The following is a 26,301-nucleotide window of genomic DNA, read 5'->3' on the forward strand; positions in this document are numbered from 1 at the left end:
ACTCTGTGGTCGCAAACGCACCTCCCCATCTTGTATTTAGAGGACTGTTCCATCTCTGCTTTTAATTGCAAATCAGATGCTAACCACATTCGACTTTTCAATAAGACTCAATAAAAGGAACAACAGTGCCTAAAATTATCATCTTGTAGTGCACAACCCTCTTCTGGAAGATACAGACATAAGGTGGGACCATGAGAAAACTCAAATTATAAGGGTTTGTTTGATCTAAATTCTACCCAAAGAGAACATAAATGATAGTTTGATCTAAATTACAAGGTAAACAAAAGGTTTTCTAACCTTTGGGACGTGGTAAGAACTGTCTGTGCTGTCTAAAACCATCCAGATAACACACTCATTCAGAATCAGTCGGGCTAAACTTGACTCCTAGAAAAATGCATTTCTTTCAGAAACTCACCTTCTGGCAGGACACAGAGGAGGTTTCGGCGTACATTTAGTTCTCGCAGAGCTTTGAGTCTGCCGATGTGACGAGGAAGAGCCGTGATCTCATTGCAGCTGATGTCCTGCAGAGGGAAAAACAACATAACTCCTGTTCACAACTTCTAAAACTCCAGGTTGAATTTCACTATATTATAGCCCAATGCAACACCTTTGTTCACATGTGATTCTTTTGAAAATTAAGTTTGGCTGAGCCTGATTAAATACAAGATTCATGTTCCTTGATTGCTTTGGGCTTCACAGGAGAATGAGAGTGTTACGTAACGGAAGCTGTCATTAACAGAACAATATTTCCTGATTCGGAGCAGGGGTGAATAAGAATATAAACGTCTGTTAACAGTGTATGTCACTTCATGTTGGGACATCAATATCTACCATTGGGGAGGTTAGTCTGTTGTTGGCTAACCTGGTGACAAAACAAGAAACTTCACCACTTTAATGTAGAAAACCTGTTAATCCAGTCCTGTAACAGCCAAATACACTCAGCATTTAAAGGGAGAGATTTTTTGGTTTAAACACTCCTACTAAATCTCTGACTGGTGACACTGTATCAGCATCTTGTCCAACCCTATCTGGTGTTAAGCATCATTACATGTGACAAGAAAAGCTGTTTGAAAATTCAATTTGAACCATGTGTGCTACATTTAAGACTTGTTATTCTCTGCACATAGGATTTTTTTTTTAGGAAAGTCTTTAACAAAGGATGAAGAGTACAAATAAATCACTAGTACTGATCAAGGTGAAAGTTGGGTTGTAAAAATACAATTTTCAGTGCAAATATTTTGTGGTTTCTTTGTTTTAATGTCTTTGTCTGCAGATTCTCAGCCTGTTTTCTGTAAATTAATTAAGTGATTTTTGGTTTAAAGTTGTATAAAACAAGAAAACATTGAGAACTAGCCACACTATAGGCAAACTTACTGCATGAGGGCCTGTTACTGTGGTGGTAAACTCACCCAGGAAACAGCCTCACTTACAGGCAGGGCTTTCACATCAAGGACCATCAAGGAAAAGTCCCTTTCAAAATGTAATGTGATGTAATGTGACGGAGGAATGCACAGTGTAACCAGCAAATTTGCATTATATTCACATTAATTCCCATATATTCCTTTTATTCCCCATGGAAAATTCCCAACTTTGAAATTTCACAGAATTTTGCAACCCTCTAATAAGTGTCTGTCAGCTGTGAGGAGGTCTACTTCAGATTAGAAGCAGCAGCTGCGAGCTAAGCTAACAGCTCCACAACACTGGTGGTGAGGCTCAGAAACACCAGCGGCCATCTTTGAGTTCAGCTGAAGCCTGTCACTCTGGTGGTGAAAGTACTCTAACTAGTTACTTCTCTCAGTAGTTACTTAATTTAATATTTGTAACATACCAAGTTACTTTTGAAGTAGTTACCGAGCGCTGGTTACTGCGCTGATTCACTGTGATTTGTTTACTTCCACCTTCAACATGGATTCATCTTTACACCCAGTGACACACATGTACACAAACACAGACATATGACAGCTCTAACACACACACAGACACACACAGTGACACAGAATCAACAGTCTTACCAGCTCCATGAGGCTGTGCAGCTGTCTGATGGCCTCTGGCAGGCTGACCAGCTTGTTGTTGCTGGCGTTGAGGACTCTCAGAGGTAAACCACACAGACAGGCCGGCAGAGAGCCCAGCTGGTTACGACTGTAACACAAACACAAACACACACTCATTCGTCATGTGACTTTGTTTATAAGGCATTATTCATACAGGAAATGAAGCTCAATGAAAACAATTACAAAGCCACTTGTCATCAGGATACAGGTTCAAAATCAGTTGTCTTTAAACAACAAACAATGAAACCAGACAACAGTAATATAATCATAATAACAGTAATAGTAATGAGAATTTAAAAGACAGAAGTGTAAAAGAACCAGAGAGCAGAGGCCCATCTAAAGACTGTATGAATATTTTAACACCACATCTTCCAGCGCAGCATTAAAGTTACATGTGGAGACACGACACAGTAAATGTGTTCTGTAAAATCATGTCACATTCACACTCCAGTGTTTTACTGCTGCAGGTTTACAGACAACACAAAGCCCCATGAGAAAAACACTGTTCTTTTTCCTCCATGTACGTAAACACACACATTCACCCAGTATGTTGAATATTTATGCTGAAAATGTTAAATTTGATATTAAAGAAACAGAGAGCTGTAAGAAAAGAACACTGCAGCTAAAACAGAGGAGACAGACAGGACTCAGCTTTTACTCTTCAAATGTCAAAAAGGTGTCTTCAAGACATTCATTGTTATCTTTTTTTATCTTGAACTACATAACACAGCTGCACAGTGCACAACTTAAACTACAAGCTTCAAACTGGACAGCTGCTGTGGCTGAAACTGAACTGGCTCAGTCTCGACCCTGATCCTGTGGGTGGGCTCAGGATACAGGACTTCTGCTTAGGGCTGCATGACTCTGGATAAAATCAGGGTTTTTGTTTTAGGATTGAGACCAAATGTCACCAGAGCAGCAAATATGACGGTGCCTGATGTAGGACAGGTGTAATGTAGCGTGATGCTGGAACACCTGCTGTGAAAAGCACCTCCCTGAGGTTCAGGCACGAGGAGTGATGATTGGTTAGAGTTAGAGTTAACCTCTGAGCATTTGCCTGCAGGTTTGATTTCTCCTGCTGTTTGGGATCAGTTGGACCTGATTAGTTTAAAAACTAAATCATGTCTTTGAACAGGAAGTGATGATGTCTTAACAAAATAAAGTCACCAGTGTATAAAACAACATTTCACTGTAACTCTGAACATTTTCCTTTCATCCAGACTCCAAACTGTGACGGTCCATTCAGTGTGTAGGAACAGAGTCTCAGCTGTTGGCCTGTGTGAATCTCTGCTAACGTTTGCTAACATCAGCTCTCACTCTGTCTGTCTCTCAGTGACCTGATGAAGAGACATTCAGTCTGAATGGTGACGTCCTGTCGTCATATGAAAACAACAAATGTCACTGAGCAGAAAGAAACAAGCTTCAACAGAAACTCTGATCCGGTTTTGTTCCTCTGAGACTTTGATCTTGATCTCAGCTGTAGAATGCACAGACTGACACCATCTTGTTTTTACACTCTTGAGTGTGTTGTGAAACTAGACTGCACAAAAAAGTGTCAACGATCACAACAGGTCTGAGTTTAGAGAAATGCAGAACAAAGTAAAATGTAGCGTCCCCTATGAGGACGCAGTCTCAGGAGGCTTCATGTCAGGGTGCTTATTACAACACATCAACTTTCACTCCTGCTTTTAGCTTGAATGCAACAGCTTCATGACTCTGACACTGAACATGAAAACTTCAGTGTCCTGTCTCTGTCTTATACAACCTGTGAGTGAGTACGATGAGACACTGTCCTTTATTTTCCTCACAGCTGCTTTCTGCTGCTCTGCATCACCTGGTGTTAACGCAGCATTTGTTGAGGGGGAAGGGAGGAGCGCTTGTTTTGATGCAGCCGATGTCCCTAATAAGAGCTTTCATTTTCAAATCACTGTAGATAGTGGAGAGATGTTTTTAATAGGATTAATGGTGCAGCCCTCCTACAGCTAGGCTCAGTGATGACGTCAGTGTTGTCAAAGGTCTGTTGAGTTTCTGCTGTACGACTGCAAGAAAAAGAACTTTTACTTTCAGTACTAAAGTTGCAAATATTTTATCTGAGTTCATCAGATGTCTGCAGCCTGTGAGCTAAACTAAAGTTAGCCTTTTCCTGTTAACTCATCAGCTCAGCTGCATGTAAACACCTCACGCTCGATGCTTCCTCTGTGAGAGCTGCACTTCTGCTTTGAGTAAGAACTTTGCACCAATGCAGCCGCATGTGGCAGAAGAAGGGCAGGGTGTAAAATATCTTTATTAGTAATGATAATATTAACACATGTCAGTTCTCCTTTAGGAGAGCTCTTTAGTTAGTCACAACTGCTTTGTCCTGAGCCACTCATTGACCACCATGATGTATCAAAGTCCCTCTGGGAAAGTCTCTCCACTCTGCAGCCATCTTAGCAACATCCTCGCGCAGATTTCCCACCTAAAAAAGCTCCTATCTAAATGACTGGGGAGAGAGCCATAACTTCATATGCATGAAGACTACATGTACAGAATCACCAGTCAAATCTGAAACTAAGTTTTAACATGCTTATATCCACAGGTTATATTTCTACTAAGCATGTGGAAGGTTTCCTGACTCCAGCCTCTTTTACGGCTCAGTCCAGAGCGACGTCAGCTCGTCCAATCAGAGCTGTTGGACAAATGTGAGAGTTAGTGTCTGATGTTTGAATAAATGCAGCTGAGGCCTCACTCCTCCTCTATGCTAAAGGCAGTTTGCACCCACTGCCTCCATCAGTTAAACCTGTAGTGAAACTCAACTGTGCTCAGGCGTCAGTGCAACAACACGATTGGCTTTCAGGGGAGGGGGCGGGACACGTGTCAGAGAACCTCCATCTTTGGTGTTATGGACTAATCTATCCAAGATCCTCTCAGTGCTTTGTCTCCTCCCTCAGAACGTCTCTGGATGTATCCACCCTGGCTTCTTTGTTGGTCTGCACTCCTGACTGTGATTACAGTCTCACTTTTTATCTTCACTAAAAGCTCGATGATAAGTTCACATCAGTTTATTGATCCGTGTCCAGACAGTTCTTCTTGGGTGAAAAGTCTCTTTAATGTCACCTCTTTATGTCTGTGGTCGCATGAATAAGTCTGACTGAGAAACACCACACAGTCTTTAATCTCTGACCAGGAAAACACACACACAGCCTCACGTGTGACGCACAACACACAAACACACACTTCTACCACAAGACTGTGAAACTCCCTGTGACTCAGCTCTGAAAATAACACTCAGGAAATATATGTGAGTTTATCCAGCTGTTCTCCCTCTCTCCCTCTCTCTCTCACGCACACACACACACACACACACACACACACACACACACACAGACAGACAATGGAAAAAGTAATATTACACTTTAATTCTTTTATGTTGGAGAAGCTTCAGAGATTCAACAAGTATGAGTCCTCCCTGTAAACTGTGTGTGTGCTACGAGCAGCAACAACTCAACAACTTAACTTAAAGTTAAAATCTTTTTTTCATATTCATGTTTTCTTAACAGCTTAGTTTTCTTTTTCTTTCTGCTGGAATTCACATGATCTCTCCTACTCTAATCACACAGTCCTCTTGCTTTGTTATGCATTTCCTACGTTTCCCAGGAAGCTTTTCAAATGTATCTCAGAGTTAGCTACGAACTTTGACCAGAAAAGGTGTTTAGCAACGTCATTCATGATGTTTCCATCCAAATTTTGCTTAGATTTGAATATAATTCCAAGAAAACAGGCTAAAGAAAATGTTAATTACTGGATGGGGTCATTAAAAAAGCTCCAGTCCAAGCTCAGAGGATGGAAAACATGATTCATGTGTTCATGTGAGGAAGGTTCCAGTGTCTTCATCGCTCCACACAGATCTGATGGCTTCCTCTCTTCACGCGTCTGTTTGATTTCATTTTTGTGTGATATTCTGCTTCTGGCATTTCTAGTCACGTCTGTGTAGGTTCTCAGTCGTCCAGGTCATGGTAGTCTTAGAGTCGAAGGTAACTGGACTTCTTCTAGGGTTCTTCAAGACGGTTCATCTCTCATCAGAGAGGCTTCCTCAGCTCTGCAGACTGGTAGGACAGTCACAGGTATTTAACCTCTTGGAGGTGGTCCTGACAGTTGTTGACCCACCCTGACATCAGGTCGAGGTGAATGGGGGTTTCAGGATCTCAGGACTGTGTTGTAGGTGGCTGATAGCTGGTGTCGTAGGCCACCACCTCTGGTTAACAATGGTCGTTCCAGATGGACATAGACGGCCTCTTCACTCCTCTCTCAGACATCTGTCCTCTCTGTCCAGCATGTGGACAATCGTGTGTATATATAATATTCATGGTTTCCAGGGGATGAATCCTGTTGGTGATCGTCTGACTCTTCAGCTTGAACAAACATATGCATGTGTTCTTTCCAACAGGCAAAAACCAAATCAAAATGGATCTCTATTTACAGCCCTAACAACAACCTGCTTGTGTTGTGAGAGAAGTGCTGATGAATATGTATACACGTGAAATGATTTGAACACAACTAAAATGAATCATAATGATCGAGCAGAGATCAAACTTCTCTGCTTCAGATGAGACACTGAGCTGTTTGACTTTAAAGACACTAAAAATAACACTGAGAGGAAGGCAGAGCCTTCTTCCTGTTCTGACAGGATGGAGTGTGTGTGTGTGTGTGTGTTAAAGCTTAAAATCCAAATGTGATTATCCTTTGTTTCTGTGGCGAGATATAAAGATTGGCTGTCTGCAGTGTTTAGGAATATCACACACACACACACACAGTCTTTTGTGATCATGTGCTTCATGCATTTAAACTGTTCCCCTGCCTAATCAAACTAATCATTCATTAAATTACTAATGTACTCACTGACAGCCCCGTGACTGGAAACACATCAGTGTGTGTGTTCATGCTGCTGTCAGTGTGTATCAGATCAATCACAGCTGACTCTTTATCAGGTGACTGCAGGTGTGAGATTGAGCAGCAGAGAGGAAAACATCTGATACATTAAAGAGAAAAACATGATGGTTGAAGAAACTGATTTTCTTCTTTTTCTTCTTCATGAGAAGAAATCAGAGACCTGTCAACCTCTGCTATTTATATCCATTTTCCAGACGTTTTACTGATTCTTTTAGTTTATTTTCAGACCAAATATTGTTTTCAGTCCGGCTTGGTGAAGTTTTACATATGAAGGTTAACCTGGGTTAATTAGGTTCTGTTCATTTGTTCATTTCTTGATTAGCTCTCTAATTAACGAATTAAAAAATGTGAGAAAATAAACAACATAATGTCCCTCAGATGTTTAATTTTCTCAGTCCAACTAAAAGATTTTCAGTTTTAATATAAAGCAGAGAAAAGCAGATAAAGAAGCTGGAACCAGAGAATTGTTCTGTGTGAAACTGAGACCAGAGAATATTCAGCATTTGACTTTAATCACTCACCTCAACAATTAATCACTTCTCTTTGTAACTAGGGTTGCAAAGGGATGGAAACTTTCCAGAAACTTTCCATGGGAATTAACTGAATTACAGAATTAATACATGTTGTTTTGTCAGAAGCAGACACGCTTTTAAAAATGACATTTTTTCTTTTATTTATTTGTGAGAAGAACTTAAATAAACTTGAATGTTAAATAAAATAATCTAATATTCCCCATGGTCCCCCCTCCATAAATGATCTGTGCAGGGGAGAAACTGAAGTAACACTTCATTCCCATGGAAAGTTTCCAACTTTAACAAATTCCTGGAATGGAACTGGAAAATCTATTTGTAACTGTAACTTAACTGTAACTGTAATAAAGTTTATCATTATCGTATCATTATCATTATCATTATATAACGTGGCAGAATCAGAAGTGAAGCAGTTTTTATTTTGTTCTTTAAAAACTGGTCTGAGTAGAAACTGTAGAGTCACCTCCTGGTGGTGGTTTTCCTCCACCTGCCAGCTCAGTGTGTGAACTCTTAAGAAAAAAGCTCAAGTGAATACTTGTGTTAAATGAAGTTCCCTGCAGGTGTTACTGAGACACCATGATGATGAGCTCTGGACAAACTGAAGCAGAAAGTCACAGAGATGACAGAGTGGAGACAGCAGGGAACACCTTGACCTTTAAACACAGCCTGACACAGTACGGTGCAGTGTGTGTGTGAAGGTCAGCACCAGCTGTGTGTGACACTCTGCTGTTCACTCTGCAGCATCACACACACACACATACACAGCCATGACCTCCACCAACAACACAGCAGTGGTGAAAAGAGGACACACACCTGCAGTGAGTCACACAGAGCACCATTATTTTTGCTTTGTCACTCTGATTCAGTCAGAGGCTGCGTTCAGAGACTGGAGGTACACACTGAAGTACACATTTTATAGCTACAACAACGTGGACGACCTGACTTCACTGGTTTCCTAAAGTTTCCTGGAGAGAGCCACATCATCTGGTGCTGATCACAGGTCAGAGAGTCGATCAGTTGGTTAATATATTAAGGCTATGGGACAGCAGGTGAGCTGCACATGCAAGATGTGAAATGTGTCTACTAGGGACAGATCGATTATCGGTGCAGATATTCAGCATTTTGACGCATATCGGCATCGGCTGTTTTTTTTAATCTGACGGCCGATAACAGATCAATTTAAACCTGGGTTATTTTGGCTCTGATGCAGCCGTGCCTCTCTTGTCTGCAGTCACTACTGTCTCCAGCATTGTCCTGCCCACAGCACCATCTGATTGGTTACACACAGAGCCACGGGACAGGTAACAGCCAATCAGCAGTGAAAGCTGTGCATGCACAGTGCTCTCACACACTGATCAATCTGGTGCTGCTCAGCTGGGACTACTAATTGATTTGAGACTCACATTTCTGTGAAAATTTAATTGAACTTTGTTTTATTTACTTTATAAACCTTCAGGAAGCTGTTTATTTATTTATTTAAAATTTCATTTAACTTTCTAAGACCTGCTGCTGAGCCTGGGAGCTCCCTGCACTTTCTGTTAGAATTTTAAAACAAAGATGTCTATTGTCTAAGATAAAAAAAAACCTTTAACATGTTACAAATCTGAAAAGCTGTTTAGTAAACATATGTTTAAAGGCATTTAAACAAAGTGTTGGAGTTTGTATTATTCAAAGTTTTGACGCCAATATTTTCACTTTTACTGCAAATGAATATCGGCTCCAAATATCGGTTATCGGCCTCCTTGACTATTAATAATCGGTATCAGTATCGGCCCTGAAAAAAATCATATCGGTCTATCACTAGTGTCTACAAACAAACACATGCAGTCAATGAACAAACAGATGTTTTCATGTTCCTACAGTCACACCACAGACCATTTCAGTCCAATGAAAATGACCTGGTTTTATTCTTAATATCTTCATGTCCATCAGTGGCAGAATCCTCAGATTTTGGTGCTAAATTAATAAAAGACTGTATTTGAAGAAAAAATCATGATTGATATCATATGATTTATAACACCTTCAACATCGCTCTGGTTTCAAATCAACAGGCTGCAGAGCAAACTTTAAATGGTTCATGTTTGTCTTCACCCTCCAGAGTTCGGTGAGGACAGGAATAACGCTGTAATGTAATGTAACTATGAAAACACAGGATTTGAACAGAAATATGGGACCCATCCAAGACACAGACAAAATCTGAGATGGTGTAGCAACAACTTTATCTGATTTAACACTGAATGACCTGTGGTTCTTTCCAGGCAACTTACAAGAAACTATTAGGAAATAATAGGCCTGTGTTACCTAATCTATGAGTCTATGAAGACTCCACCTCCCAGCGTCTAAAGTGAAAGTTTTGTGAAATCACAAATCCAAAACGCAAAGAACAACAGTAAATCTTCACATTAAAAAAACATGTTAAATCAATATTCATGTTTACATGCGTGAGAGCAACAGTTAGTGTTTCAGAGGTTGAAACAGAGGTGAACGGTCACGATGCAGCATCAGTGAGTGGAGAGCTCGGTCTGTTATCAGCCTGAATGAGGATTAGAATTATTCTGCTGTTTCTGTGGATGCTTTAAGATGCTTTAACAAGCTTTTGCAGCTCATGAACAAAGTCTGATTCAACAGAGATGTGTCTTCAGTGAACTCACCACAGGACAGCAGATTACTCAGGTAAACAAAGCTTCCTGCCATCAGTCACTGTTCCAGAGATCATGAAGGAGCTGGACTCACAGCACTGCTGCTTCAAGACAGAGTGAAACCACACCAACACTGTTCAACAGCAGTGACACTGTGTGTGTGTGTGTGTGTGTGTGTGTGTGTGTGTGTACCTGAGGTTTAAGGAGGTGAGCGACTGCAGGGTGATGATGCTGTCTGGGATGGTCCTGATGCAGTTGTGATACAGGTTTAGTGTTTCCAAGGCGACCAGGTGGCAGACCTCTGAGGGGACGTCGGTCAGCCGGTTCTTCGACAGGTCTGCAGAGAGGAAGCAGAGGAAATGAAGAGTGAAGAAATCCAGCAGATGAAATCATGTTCTGTAGGTCCAGCTCTGTGTACTAGGTCTGTCTCTAAAACTGAAGCGCCACTGATTTCAAACCAATTACCTGATCAAATTCATTCAAAAGCAACTCAAACAGCAGAGGGTGAGCTGCCAGATTTGTTTCTTTTATTTTGATGATGCGTGTCTTCTTTCAAAGACACGCAGGTTAATTAAATTAAGTGACACATGAAACCTTTTCATACCAGAGAAGGACAGACACATACAGAGTCAGCAGTTTGTTCAACCGCCCTGTAATAAATCCTCCTTTCTAATGTTCAGTTTGTGTTGTGTTTGACTCAGCCCTGACACAATAACAGAGACATCCGTCAGTATAAAGCAGTACAGTCCAACAGCAACAAAAACTACATCCTCCAACATGATCATGAAGAGGAGGCGACACTTTTCTAAAACAAACACTGCTGCTGTGGCTTCAGCTTTAGCTCTACCTAATCAAATGTATGCACCTCAGTATGACTCGTGGTCAGACTCAGTGTTTGTCAGAGGAGCAGAGGTCAGACGCTCAAGGCCAGGACTGATGACGTCACATCCTGCTGTAGCTCGGCAACAACAGTATCAACCGGAGTTATCAGCAGCAGCCAAATAAGGCCGAGAAATGTCAGGGCCAATTATTCCACATTGTTCTGTCGAGGCTGAACTCAAGACTCTTGAAAACACATCTTGTGTCGTTAATGGAGCGAGAGCAGAACAAGAGTTCATTTCCTCTGGAGGCGACAGTCAGGGAAAAGCTGTGTGTTGATATTCAGTGTTTAGATTCACTCTGTACCATTAGAAGCACCAGGAAAACACACGTCATGTTGTGATTCTCTGTCCTGTTGTTGATCCAGAGTCATGAGGAAACACGAGGAGCTGCATCAGTCTGAAACTACCTATAACCAGCCTGCACTGTGGAGTGACTCTGACACTGCATCTCATCAAGACCACAGTCTTAAAGCTGTTACACACTGAGGAGCAAGACTGAAAAACTCTCATCTGCTGGAATATCTAGATCCAGATGAGAGCAGGGATATCAGTTTGATCTGTGTCCTCAGTGCAGAGACAGGTCCAGGATGTGTTTATCTGTCTTAGTACAAATACTGGCAGCAGAGGGAAACTGACCAGGTTAAGATAAAAACAACACTTTCAAACATCTTTTACTGATAATCTCACAGAAACACTGGACTCCCTCAGATAATGTAGCAACCCTGTAGAGTTATGCTAACTTTGTTTGTGAGAAAGCGTTTTTCAAACCGATACCATACCGATACTTGGATCTGAGTACCAATACCGAGTACCGATACAAGTATTTATTAAAGTCATTACACTGCAGCATTCAACTGCATCTTTTTTTAACAAACAGAATATCTTCAAGGCAGGAGTAGGCTAAGGCGGAATGTTTAAAATGTCCAACTATTTTCCGTCTGACTGCCACAGCATCAGCCACGCTCCTCTGTGCTAAAAGCCCCTCATTAACAGCCAGCTGGAGGGTGTGTGCCACACACGGCAGGCTCGGGAGTCCAGCGTCACTCATGGCTTTGATCACGTTTTTCGCATTACCACGTAGCACAACATGAACAGAACTTTTAGGGACCCTCCATGTCTGAAGCATGTCATCAAACACACCTGCGATGGCTTGGCTGGTGTGTGAACCCCTAAACTGTTTAGGATGCAGGACGACTCTTTGCGGGTTGTCTCTTAACATCCTCTCCCTCTTCTCCAGAGTTTGCTGCAAAGTGGTTGTTGCTGTTTGCCATTATTAGCAAACGCTTTGAACTCGGCGTCGTGTTGGTTTTTTAGACGTTTTATCAGAGCATAATTTGCAGTCTGCTTTACTTTAGTCACCATCATCCACTTTGAAATACCTCCACACCGCCGACTCCGTGCTCTCACTTAGCACCTGACCACCAAACTGAACGTCACGCTGCCGTAAAGTGGTATTGGGCTGTGGTATCGGAACACTTCTACTAGTACGACTACAGGAACAGGGTATCGGACCCAATACCTGATACTGGTATCAGTGCATCCCTAGATTTTTTCATTGTGTTTTGGATTATTCCAGAAAATAAACAGTGAGCAGCTAAAGTTTCTGATCCTTCAGGTTTAGTTGATCAGATCATCTTCACAGATGAACACCACTGTTCTGATGTTTGAAGGAAGAAGCTAATGTTAGGCTATAAACCAACTACACCACGGTCACATGACGTCAACGTCTCCACCACTAAGCTTCCAACTGGTCATTTCATTTAGCTCTGAGCTCTTCTACAAAAGCCTTTCTTCTTAGAAAGTTAGTGAGAGTTTGAAAGAGCGTGAGTAGAAACACAACGAGGCTGTAAAGGTGGACTGGTGAGTAGATGGGTTTTCATGTTAACGTCCCCGACAACCTCTGTAGTCTCATTTAGACACTCGTTAGCAACCGCCTTTTTTAAGACATGTAAAAGCTTCAAACATCAGGAGTGGAGGATTTACTGACCCATTTTATGTCGGAGAATAAAACCTGAAAATGTCTTGAGCTTGTGTTAAAACCACAGACCTTATTTCACACATTTAACCAGAAACACACTGACTCTGGGACGAGGGAACAGGAAGTGCTAAGATGCTAACATGCTAACTGACTTCCTGGTTTTAAGACTCATTCGTGCAGCTCTCTATTAATTTAAGCTGCAGTTTACAAACTGGGATTGGCTCCAGAGACCAAAGAGACGTCTTCAAATATCTTTGTGTGTCTGATCCACAGCGTCAGACAGACTGTTTCAGAACTAATCTGTACACGAGCTGTGAGCTCACTGAGCCCCACACAAACCTGACCGTACTAACTGCAGTGAAACATGGACGCTCAATCTCAGACTGCATCTGAGCATCAACAGCACAGGCAGCGTTGCATCATGGGTCACGTAGTCACAGGAAGTGCTATTTAAAACTGTGGGGTTGAGAAACAAAGAGCCAGTCAGCCCCGCTTTCATCCTCCGAGCAAACAGCAGCAGTCTGACTCAACTATTGGCTGCAAACGCACTGCTATTACTGGCAGTGTGTGTGTGTGTGTGTGTGTGTGTGTGTGAGACCACTTCCAGCATCATCACGTCACTTTACCCTCTAAAATAATACGCTGGAAATCGTAACGTGGTGAACACTGCAGTGACCTTAATGAAAAACACTGGTCCTGCAAAACAGTGTGTGGAACATCAGACACACACACACACACACACAGAGTGAGGCATTAAGGGCACATCAATCTCACAGACACACATCTGTCCGGTTACATTTGAGTGTGTCTGCACATGATGTCATGTGAGGTGACACAAGTGATGATACAGGCCCTAGGTCATTTACACCATGAGACACACACACACACACACACACACACTCTGCTACTACTACTACCACTGTCTGACAGACACATCAGCATGGCCAGATAGACTGGTATGTGTAAGTAAATGTCTTAACCACAATAATAAATCAGAACCAGCTGCAGTCGACTTCAGGCCTGATGCACTGAAGAATGTTCTGCTCATTTTAATACATTAATCTGCTGCTGATCATGATATCTGAGGGTAAGCTGATGTTACCATAGACTGACTCAATGTACTTTATCTACAGTACATTATCTGCCATAGATGAAGGAGCATTACAGTAGATTTTATGACATGTTTAACGAAGACTGAAAAGGCAAAAGGTTAACACAGGTGAGGAGATGCAGGCTGCTCTAACAGCTGAGCAGGGAGGGATCAGACACACACACAGCAGCCTGTGTGTGTGTCTGATCGAGTGTGAATGAGTGAGACAACACTCACAGCAAAAGCTTAATATACAGTTTTGTGTCCCTTTCCAATCTTTGACAATACATCATCAATCGTGCTAAAAAACAAGGCTACACCTGAGTCCTACTGTACTGACAATCAGAAAATCCAGTGGTATAACTTTCAACTAACATCACATCGACATCACATGTCAGAGAAAGTAAAAGTTGAAGCTCAGTTATGAAATCCCATCGCAGCGTGCAGCGTCTCTGCTGACGCTGCAGCTGAGAGCATCAGAGCAGCCGACAGAAACAAGTCGCTCTCACTTTTTCTTACTGAAGGATGCATCCACTCACTGATGTTTAAGAAGCAGTAAGTGATTATATAGATGATATCGATACACAGAGATGCCATTCAAACCTGCTGCACTGACAGTTTTATGGTTTTGTGTTCTTTGGTTTGTCTTTGCTGCAACTGCACAAAACGAACCATTGTCCAATTGTTGTGTAATGTTTCTTGTGAATGTTATTTTTGCACAAATGTTCTCTTCAGTTCTCCATCAAAACATCAATATGCTCACAATACCCACAGCTGTTCCTGCATGCTGGAATGCTGGAGCTGGAATCATTCACAATAACTCACAGTTCATTCAAGGTAATACATATTTTTTCAACAGCAACACCTGGAAACACACCAACTGGACCCTCAGACTGTACAATGAACTGATACGTTAATACTTTACAATCAGACCACACCGAGTCACATAATGAAAACGTCTGTGAGAGATTCAAACCAACCAACCAGCTCCTCTAACCTCCTCTGTAATTCACCTCTAAACTCTCAAAGCTCTGACATGTTTCAGAGGACAGCAGCTGAGTGAGTGTGGGAGTTTAAAGCCAAATTCTCTTCAGTTAACTTGTTTCAACTTGCAGCGTCAGACGGCAGCAGAGATAAACAAGCAAACCCGGCAGTGAACGGCTTCTCCAGGTTTTCAGCCTGTGCTGTAGACGACTGAGAGCTGCTGCAGACACTGCATTACTGCACAGTGTTGTGTACGTCCTCAGAGCTCAGGTCCTCAGGCTACATTCACACTGAAAACGCATCTTTTTTAAGGCTGCAGCAAACTATTATTTTCTCACACCACTGCTCACTATTCCTCCTGTGAGTTACAGACCTGAGGTCCTGCTGTTCTCTGCTGCTTTTTAATGTTGGGTCTCAGTTCTTTGTCTAAGTGTTCAGTATGTAGGAGACGTTAATCTACAGTAAATACAAACACACACACCACACCCTGTGATGCAGGCGTGGAGCTTCCTGTGTTAATAACAACACTCTCCATCTCTTAGGAAACAGGAAGTGATCTCATTAGGTGTCATGAGGTGGGTCAGTGAGTTGTCAAGGTGTGACCTTTGACCTCTAGAAGAGCAAAGAGAAGAAAAACACAGGCAGGACTCTTCTTCACTCAACACTGAGAGTTAATGACTGCCCACAGCATAACTGACTGAATCCATGGCAACACTCTACATCAGCAAAGCATCATGGGAACTATAGCTCCAAAACATTATTATTGCCCAAACAGAGGTCAGACAAATAACAGGTCTACCCATTAATATCAGCTTTGCTCATGTTGTGTAATAAACATTTCCTTGTTTTCCTTTTGTCGTTTTTCACTTCCTGTTGTATTATTGTCCTGTCACTTCCTGCAGAGACATTTCACATTAAAAGCCTTTCAGCAGCACAAACAGTATAATCCCTCTAACTCCTGGTGGGAAGTGTTGAATTTCATCGTCAGTGCTTCTACAACGGTCGAAAAACAAGGCAAAGTGGAAGCAGCTAGAAACAATTAGTGATAAAAAGACACTGAGAACAGCAGTGAGGTGACTGTTATTAGCACTAGCAACTAATTTCCCAACAGATTAAATGGGAATAAACAGAATCAATGCCCTGTGCACTACCTTAGTTTGTTATTATGAGAAGTGTAAATTAGTTCATTATGAAACTGGCAGGACAAATTAGACTGTGGTGGGCTGCAGTCTAATGACGGGGAAACACTGGGCTAACGTTAGCAGAGCTAGCACCAGCAGCCCTCTTACTTTGCAGCTTAAATGTGTTTATGTTTGTTCTAACACATCCTACAACCCTATTTTCATTTTCTAGATCAGTATCCTGTCTGACTGTGCTGTTTATACAAGATGTTTCTGTCTACATGTCTTGTTTACACCCTCCATCAGTGCAGGGGGAGAGGGGCTGTCATCTGCAGGGGCTGCGTAACATCTGAGAAACAACTGTCGCCCAGCCTTGTACATTAATAAAATATTATTGATTAGTTTAAACGACTTGTACACTAGTGAGAGCTGCAACATTTAATCGTTCAGCTGACTAATTGTGCACATCCCTAATTAGTACAGGTGTTTTTCTGCTTCATTTTATGGGCATTAACATGTTTTTCAGTGCTGATTTAGACCAGAAAAATATCTGTTCAAAAAACAAATCACGAGACGAGCTGTTTGATATGTGTGAGGCATCTGAGCATCGGACAGGAAACAGGACATACAGTGTTTGTGGTGTTCGCTGTACGACAGGTCTGTGACACCTATTTCCACGCCAACTGCTCGATCTACACCACTCACACGTGTTCACCTCGTGACCTCTGTGGCTCTGAATCAAACAATGCAGATGAAAAGTGAAGCCTGATCCGATCACAGCCTGTCTGTGAGGAAGATAAGATGGTTAAACTGTTTCTATAACAGCAGGAGTAATGGAGGTGTGAGTTTACAGTGGTTAGAAATGAGTTACTGAAGTGTATGAAGACGACATGTGAGCAGTGATGTGACCGCAGACTGTGGTACAAAGACTTGTACTGTACAAACACTGAGACACAGCAGGAATGTGGAGGCCGAGCAGCTGAGACACAAGAATGTTTCCTGCCCACTGATTAACACAGAGCTCTGTCGCCTAACAACACTACAGCACCACAACGAGCACCACAGGGAGGGAGGAAGTGAGCAAGAAATAAAGGACGATGAGGTCCATGTTTAATTTCATCAGTGTGAAGGACGAGTCAACATGTGAGCAGGACCATCAGGATTAATGTCCGACTCAGATGTGGTCAAACACAGACAGAATAAAACCAGTTCATTTGTTTCTTTACATCACTACATCCTGGTGGAAAAACCTAAGGACTGTGGAGTGTTTGAACAACACCTCGAAAATGTCAATTAACTCAGTCTGCTTCTACTACTCTGAGACATAACTGATATAAAACAAAAGGTCTGTCGCAGCACCAACAGTGTGCATTCACACACAGACAGGTAGCAGCCAAACACTGACCCCACACATAATGACACCTGATACCACCAAGCACTATTCAGAGAGTGTATCCCACACTTCACTCTCATTACTCTTACATTTGTAATGTGTGTATTTTATCCACTTTGTAACTGCATGTTATAAAGTGCTGCATTATTATTACACTGTGCTGTTCTCAGTACTGAGTCTACACGCTGGTTTTTAAACCAACATTAATCAATAAAGATGAAGCGGTCTTCATTCAGTAGGTAGATACCAGGAAGCTCGGATACATCCACAAACCTCCCGCACATTAAAACATTTTCAGACGACTACTTCCTCACTGTTTCAAGTAACTTACTGTTACTGTTTATAACCTTAAAACTTGAATCTTTGGATTTCTGTCATCAGACGTCTGGATCCTAAACAATCTGAGAAACAAGCAGAGCAAACAGCCGCTACTGACGTCCTGCTTCAGTGTCGCTGGACAAACTTAACATGAAGCTGCTTTATTCAGAGTTTTCCTGGTTTGAATCAGCTGCTCTGTTTGTTGTGGAGAGGAGGAGACCTCTGAGGAGGATTCAGCTCCTGGAGCAGCAACACTGAGGGAGTCTGAACCTAAAAACAAACTGAGCTAACGTTAGCAGCAGCTCAGATAACAGTTCCTCCTGTGGTAAAACCTGGATTAAACTCACCGTCCATCTCAGCAGTCTCACTGTAATCAGCTGAATGTATGATTCTCTAAACAGAATGAAGTGTGCTCTGTGTATCTGTCACTGATCCTGCTACCTATTCTGTGACTTATTATACTGTTTTTCCCTCTTTGATTTCAGCTATTATCACAGTCTTGCTGGTGCTGATGATTCTGCCTGAGGATCCTTAAAGTAAGTTTATACCCCGTGTGTGTGTGTGTGTGTGTGTGTGTGTTGCAGCTGCATCCTCTGGTTGTGCAGGAAAAGGCAAGACTCCTCCCTGCAGTACAGTAATGACAGGCTTTACACCACACACACACACACACACACACACACACACACACACACACACACACAGACAGACAGACAGACACACACACACACACACACACAGACACACAGACACACACACACACACACACACACACACAGACACACAGACAGACAGACAGACACACACACACACACACACACACACACACACACAGAGTAGCACAAAACCAAATGAGCAACAACTACCAAACTGGACAATTAACAGAGTTTAATTGGGGAAAAAAAGTGTTCAACTTTATTGCTTTGGTTCACCTTCATCATCATCATCATCATCATCATCATCATGGGAGTCAAAAACTACACACATGAAGATCTGCAGAAAACCCCCAGAGAAGAGAGAGGGAGGAGGGGTGAGAGAGAAAACAGAGAGAATAATAAGGAGAGGAAATGAAGAGTCAGGGATTATACAGCTGAGCAAGAGCCTGAGTGAAACACTGCAGTGGCTCTGTGGTTACTGCTTCACACACACACACACACACACAGAAACATAAGTATTCACATGTGTAAGCTTCCAGACACACACACAAATGAAACACCACTCTACCTGTGCTGCCTCACAGTTCACACACAGAGCAGAGCAGGAGCAACAGACCACAGGTTGTAAACCTTCCAGCTGAAAAGGACTGAGTCCCAGGTAGAGATGGAGACGAGGGGCAGCACGAGGCAGAGCAGCGGCGCGCCTTGTTTCTGTTGGCCGCTCCAACACGCTCAGCTCCGGTGTCCTGCTGACAGCGCTGTCAGCAGCCCCGGCAGAGAGATACCATTTCAGAACTCAGCTCTGGACAAGACGCCAGCTTCTGTGACGTGCAAAGACACTGTGATGTGTGTAATGAAGGTGAGGCATCAGTAATAAAGCTGAGTGTGCTTAAAAGCACAACAGAAAGAAGCACTCTGATACTTCACCACAGTAGTGACTGTAAATCACACCTCACTCAGGAAAAACAAAGCTGATGTACACAAAACAGAAACATGAGACTTTGACCAGTTAAAGGCCGTTTTATAATGAAAACTAGAGACTGACTGAGCAGAACTACACTGTGTGTGTGTGTGTGTGTGTGTGTGTGTGTGTGTGGAGGGAGGGCTGTTCTTGGCAGTGTCCTCCCCACTTGCTGACTACAAAGGAAACAGCCGGCTCTCAGACGGGTGGAGTCAGTCCAGGATACTGAAGGTGCTGCCAGGACTAAAAACACCCCACCTCACACTTTGTGCTGATGGTGATGATGGTGATGGTGATGATGATGGTGATGATGGTGATGGTGATGATGATGGATGGTGATGGTGATGGTGATGATGGATGATGATGGATGGATGATGGTGATGGTGATGATGGTGATGATGGTGATGGTGATGGTGATGATGGTGATGATGATGATGATGGTGATGATGATGGTGATGATGGTGATGATGATGATGGTGATGATGGTGATGATGATGATGGTGATGATGATGGTGATGATGGTGATGGTGATGATGATGGTGGTGATGGTGATGATGATGATGATGGTGATGGTGGTGATGGTGATGGTGATGATGGTGATGATGATGATGATGGTGATGATGATGGTGATGGTGATGATGATGGTGATGATGGTGATGATGATGATGATGGTGATGGTGATGATGATGATGATGATGATGGTGATGGTGATGATGATGATGATGATGATGATGATGATGATGGTGATGATGATGGTGATGATGGTGATGATGATGATGATGGTGATGATGATGGTGATGATGGTGATGATGATGGTGATGATGGTGATGATGATGATGATGGTGATGATGATGGTGATGATGATGATGATGGTGATGATGATGATGATGGTGATGATGATGATGATGATGGTGATGATGATGGTGATGATGATGATGATGGTGATGATGATGATGATGATGGTGATGATGATGATGATGATGGTGATGATGATGATGATGGTGATGATGATGATGATGGATGATGATGATGATGGTGATGATGATGATGATGGTGATGATGATGATGATGGTGATGATGATGATGATGATGGTGATGATGATGATGGTGATGATGATGGTGATGAATGGTGATGATGATGATGATGATGGTGATAATGGTGATGATGATGGTGATGATGATGATGATGGTGGTGATGGTGATGATGGTGGTGATGGTGATGATGATGATGATGATGATGATGATGGTGATGATGGTGATGATGGTGGTGATGATGGTGATGATGATGTGATAACCTGCTTTGTTGCAGTAGATGCTGATATGACACCATGACACAACTACAACTGTACTGACACTGCTGCTGTTTATCCATCTATAAATCCATCTATCTATCTATCTATAAATCCATCTATCTATCTATCTATAAATCCATCTATCTATCTATAAATCTATCTATAAATCTATCTATCCATCTATAAATCTATCTATCTATCTATCTATCTATCTATCTATCTATAAATCTATCTATCCATCTATAAATCTATCTATCTATCTATCTATCTATCTATCTATCTATCTATCTATCTATCTATAAATCTATCTATCCATCTATAAATCTATCTATCTATCTATCTATCTATCTATAAATCTATCTATCTATAAATCTATCTATCTATCTATCTATCTATCTATCTATCTATAAATCTATCTATCCATCTATAAATCTATCTATCTATCTATCTATAAATCTATCTATCCATCTTTCTTTTACATTAAACTCTTAGAAACTTTCCAGTATATTTTCCATAATATTTTTCCACTGAATATTGGACTGTGTGTGGAAGCTTTGCACTGACATTCAGAGTAACTGTATAATATAAGACATTGTGATTAACTGCTCCTCCTCTGTCCACTGTCGACCAATAACAACTTCCATATGTCTCCTGGTTAAACTGCTGCGTGTGACACATCATACAGTGACTACATCACCACAGCAGCAGCTACAGCATAACAACTGCATGCTCTTCTATTCCAATACATCCTGCGTGTTTGTATTAAGTTTACCAGGAAAAACAACTAAAGAACCCTGAGAAAAATAAGTCTACATAAATATAATGTGTAATTAGCACACTGTAATTTTCTGGAGAGAATGGTTATGTTTGCTTAGTCAGCTACATTACAAGAAACAAAGGACAGAGAGAAGACACAGGATGGACGAGAGAGAGAGAGAGAGGTGAATGGACGAGCTGAAGTCACCATGACGACCATGTGAGACTTTCTGCATGGATGCAGAGTCACATGTCTGTGCAGACATGCATGTGTGTGATGCATCAGCTGCTGCGCAAATATGTGTGGGCAAGAGTGTGTGTGAGTGTGTGTGTGTGTGTGTGTGTGTGTGTGTGTGTTTCATGTTTATCTTGGGGCAAAAAAATGCACATTTGCAGTTCGTCCAAGTGTTTCCAGTTCTAAACATAGATGCACTGAGTGTGTGTGTGTGTGTGTGTGTGTGTGTGTGTGTGTGTGTGTGTGAGAGAGAGAGAGAGTGCAGGAATGGCTGGTCCTCCCACAAGAATTCTACATGACCTATTTCTCGACCCAAGTCCATCTGCCGCAACCTCACACACACATACACACACACACACACACACACATTCACAAAAAGAACAACACATATAAAAACAGCAGATTTGCTTTATAAGGTCTGTTTATGGGAGGAAACACACACACACACACACCCCTAACTGTTTTCCTGTGCTACTAAAACATTCCTCGTCCACCAGAAGGAGATTTATTTGACCTCAGAAAATGACCTCAGGTCCACTTTGCTTCTCTGCTACATTTGACAGTGACCAAAGACCAGTCTGTCCATCCAAAGGTTTGGTTCACACTTTATCTACAGCTACGCACCGATCTGCACAGAGAGCTGTTCTCCTCCTCGGAGTCATAACTCAGTCAAATCTGAACACACAGACATGATGCCTATACTTTTAGATTCAGTGTGACACAAACTGACAGAGGACGTCATTACCTCTGATATCCAGCTTAGAAACCACAGACAAAAGATGCTCGCTACTCCAGGAAACTCCAGGACCTGCCTGAGAATCATCAGGTTTTAATGTTTTCCACCTCCACAGCTGCACTGTAAACAGCAGCATACTTTTAATGGCACCACTGTAAACAAACAATACAAAACCCAAAGCTAACACTGAAAGCATGATTGTTGTAAAATTGTGTAAGTGTAAAATATTGGTTCTTTTTGTCTCAGACAAACAGAAAAATACTCTTCATGTCCCTTTAAGTGGAGACAGATGTCTACAGTCTGTATCTGTGTTTGTGGTGGGGAAAATAGGATAAATCAAAAGCAAATCAGAATTAGATTTAACTCGTCCTCTCCCCCCTCCTCCCTCTCAGACGCTCTCTCCTCCTCATCCGGTTTCCTTCGCTCCATTTGTCTCTGAATCTCTATGTTTTGTTCTCCAGAACAACTGACGTGAGCTGAGTGTTACATAACAAGAGAGCGAGTAGTTCAAGTTGAACATCCACCCACCACCAACTCACCAACTCTGCCTCGCTCGGAGAACAGCGAAGCCCCGTGTGTGGAACAACATCCTGACACAGCTGCAGCTGAGGGTTTAATTCCCTTTTTGGACAAAACAAACACAGAGGAAACAATCTGTGTGTTTGTTTTGTTGTCCCATAATTTACTCATGACACAGCCGAGAACAATGTTTGGTCCTCCTGCTGCTTCGTCGCTCGTCCCACTTTCCTGCCTCCTTGGAAGGAAAAGTAGGACGAGACAAGAACACCCAGGGAGATCAGTCTGCTTCTTTATCATCTCCACACACACACACACACACACACACACACACACACACAAAACGACAGTACTTGGCTCCACAATGTTGGCTAATTAAGTGGATGCAGCAGTCATACGATCCTCCTCCATCTAGTCGTTTTAATGCCTGGAAAGTGGACTAAAATGACTGTGGGTGCAGGTTTGCAAATTACCAACTCTGACAGAGCAGCAGCCTGAAAACACACTTCACACACACACACACACACACACACACACACAGTATGTAGGTTAGCGGAGGCGAGATGATCTCTTTAAGAGAGGATGACACTGAAAGGCTTCAGCTGTAGAGTGGTATTTAAAGGGTAAAGTCTATAAAGGATGGACGACACATCTCCACTTCCTCCTGCTGTATAATATCTGAATATCCCAGATACGAGCGCTGCCATCTCGTGCTGGTGGAACCGCGGCATCAAACCCCCGCCCATACCCTCACCCGACCAGTCCTGAGTCGGTTGTAGCTGCCAATCATGACATCACACCCTGTTTGTACAGCTTCAAACAACAGATGAAACCAAACGTATACGTCAAACATAATAATATTGTGGAGTTTCTGATATTAGCAGTGCTGAGGATGTTTGTATGTGTGGGTCCACAGCCAGAGATTGCCTACATTACCCACAATGCAACTCAACTGCTGACAGGCGAGTCAGAGACTGGGGCCTGTTAGCCAGTAGTGACTCATTCTTTAGGTAAAGCTCACATTTTGAATGGTGACAGGGGGACAGTGATTACAGTGGCGTCACCAGGAGATCGCTGACATCCTGCCAGGATCCTGTCCAGTAATGAACGTCCATCAAACACACATTAACCTGAAAATTATGCTTCACTTTGTGCAGGAACTCATTTCACCATCTCACATTTTTTCCCTTTGTAATCATCATGTCTCCCACACACTGGTAATGTCAAAGCTCCTGATTCACCACACACTAATCAAACATGTTTCAAATAATCTTAAAGTCATTACAGCACACACTGTATGATGTGTTAACGTACAAACAAACTCAACAGGTTAATGATAAACAGGAAGCTGCCTCCCTCTGTCCTCTGTTACCGCTCCAACCACCGCCTCATCATGGCTTTACAACCACTGACCTTTCATCCTGCTGCTGTTGTTGGTAATAATGAAACTGAGATTACACTGTACCACTGCTGCTCAGATCAAAATGAAGAAGCAGAGTGAAGGACTGTGGAGTTGGCATGTTTACAGTTAAATGATGATCAGAATAGATTGTTTTTCTGGCCATTGAATTATCAATCAACTGACTAATCGCTGCAGCTTTAGTGAAAACCAGAGCATATCAGCTTTTCCATTTCCTGTGCTTCGTGGTCAAAACGCTGCGCTCTGCAGTAAAATTCACACGAAAATCAAATATGGTCACGTGACAGGCAGAAACAGTTTTGTGTGTGACTGTGAATCAGTGTGTTTAACAAGTTGCACAAGTAAAGGTCAGCCATGTCAATCAGGATGAGAGTAACAGCAGGTGTAACAGCAGTGATGTCATGAAAACTGTAAGGTTATCAGCTGTATGTATGTCACACACTCACAAACATCTTCATTTCCCCATGAAGCCCAAATTTCTTCATGTTCCAACCTGTTTTACACACAAGCAAAAACAAAAACCACTGAGCTGATTACAGACTCTCCCTGTGTGTAAAATCACAGCCTTGAATTCTCCTGATGATTCCTGAAATGATGTTCCAGGAAGTCCAGGACCTTCACAGCACAAAACAACATTTAAACTCATTTTGACATCAGAGACAAACTCTTTCGATCTCTCTCGATTCCCATTTCCAACACTACGAGACTGTTCCTTTTCTCCAGTCAACAAACACCTGGCCTCATGGGTAATGTAGTCTGCAGTGGTCTGCCTTGAGGTGAGGACACACATTCCGATGTTTGGAGCTTTATTATAGCTACAGCTCTAATCTGGACGTCATCACAGATCAGACCGAGGAGTCTTAGTGGTTCAGTTACAGCCCAGCTTCTCAGTCTCTACTGTCGCTAAGTAGCTAATTAACAAGTCCAACAGTGCGAGCTGACGTCTCACCAAGCTGATCACATGATGTCAGGCTGTACATCCTCCAGTCAAACCCTTATCCATATTCATATTCATTCAGAGTTATTTTAATGTGTCACATTGGACGTTTAGGAAGATGTAGGTATCGAATCAGACTTGATATCAGCAGATTCCAGAGACTCAACTACTCTTACGACTGGAATCAGTTTAGTAGAGGTCTGAATGGGACTGAGACAAACTGTAAACACACACAAATGACTTTTCATCAAAGACAGACCTGATCCAGACCAGAGGATAATCCAGACTCAGCCACAGCAGGAATACAACAACAACAACAACAACAACAACAACAACGTCCAGATCAAATCATTTTATAACCAGTGACACATGACCACATCTGATCCTGATCCTGGTCCAGGCAGATGCACAGACCCTTTTGGACCCGGTCAGACTTGAGACTTGATCAGGTCTTGGTTCCAACACTGTCTGTACATGCTGTTATATAACCAGATGCAGGACTGTGTGAACTCTGAGTTTATCAGCTGTATCAGCTGTATTCCATCTGGCACTCACACAAAAACAAAAGCTCTGTGTGTGTGTGTGTGTGTGTGTGTCTGACCCAGTGACCAGCAGACAGTCATGGATTAGTAGCACAGTGGATTTAAAAGGCTGGGGTGATTATTATTGGGGGAGGTGGTTCATGACAGATAAATAATGCTTCCTACACACACACAAAAAAAATCATTTTAATTTCAGACAGACATTGTTTGTCTGCAGGAAGCTAATGTGGGAGTGAAAACACTTTTTAAATATATAATAATAACCTCTGCTTTTTTCACTCCATAAACATGCAGTTTTCATAATCTTATGTAAATTGAATTAATAAAATGACACTTGAA

At 42.2% G+C, this 26,301-nt stretch overlaps 1 protein-coding gene across 1 annotated transcript in view; it reads right to left on the bottom strand.

Annotated features, from left to right (window-relative positions):
• lrch1 (leucine-rich repeats and calponin homology (CH) domain containing 1) overlaps positions 1-26,301 on the bottom strand; it is a 77,031-nt gene that overhangs the window by 36,813 nt on the left and 13,917 nt on the right. The window contains 3 exon segments of the mRNA XM_051075060.1: positions 416-521; positions 2,013-2,139; positions 10,342-10,486. Coding sequence (XP_050931017.1) covers positions 416-521; positions 2,013-2,139; positions 10,342-10,486 — 378 coding nt within the window.

This window comes from Lates calcarifer, linkage group LG1 (assembly GCF_001640805.2).
Source record: "Lates calcarifer isolate ASB-BC8 linkage group LG1, TLL_Latcal_v3, whole genome shotgun sequence".
Taxonomy (NCBI): Eukaryota; Metazoa; Chordata; class Actinopteri; family Centropomidae; genus Lates; species Lates calcarifer.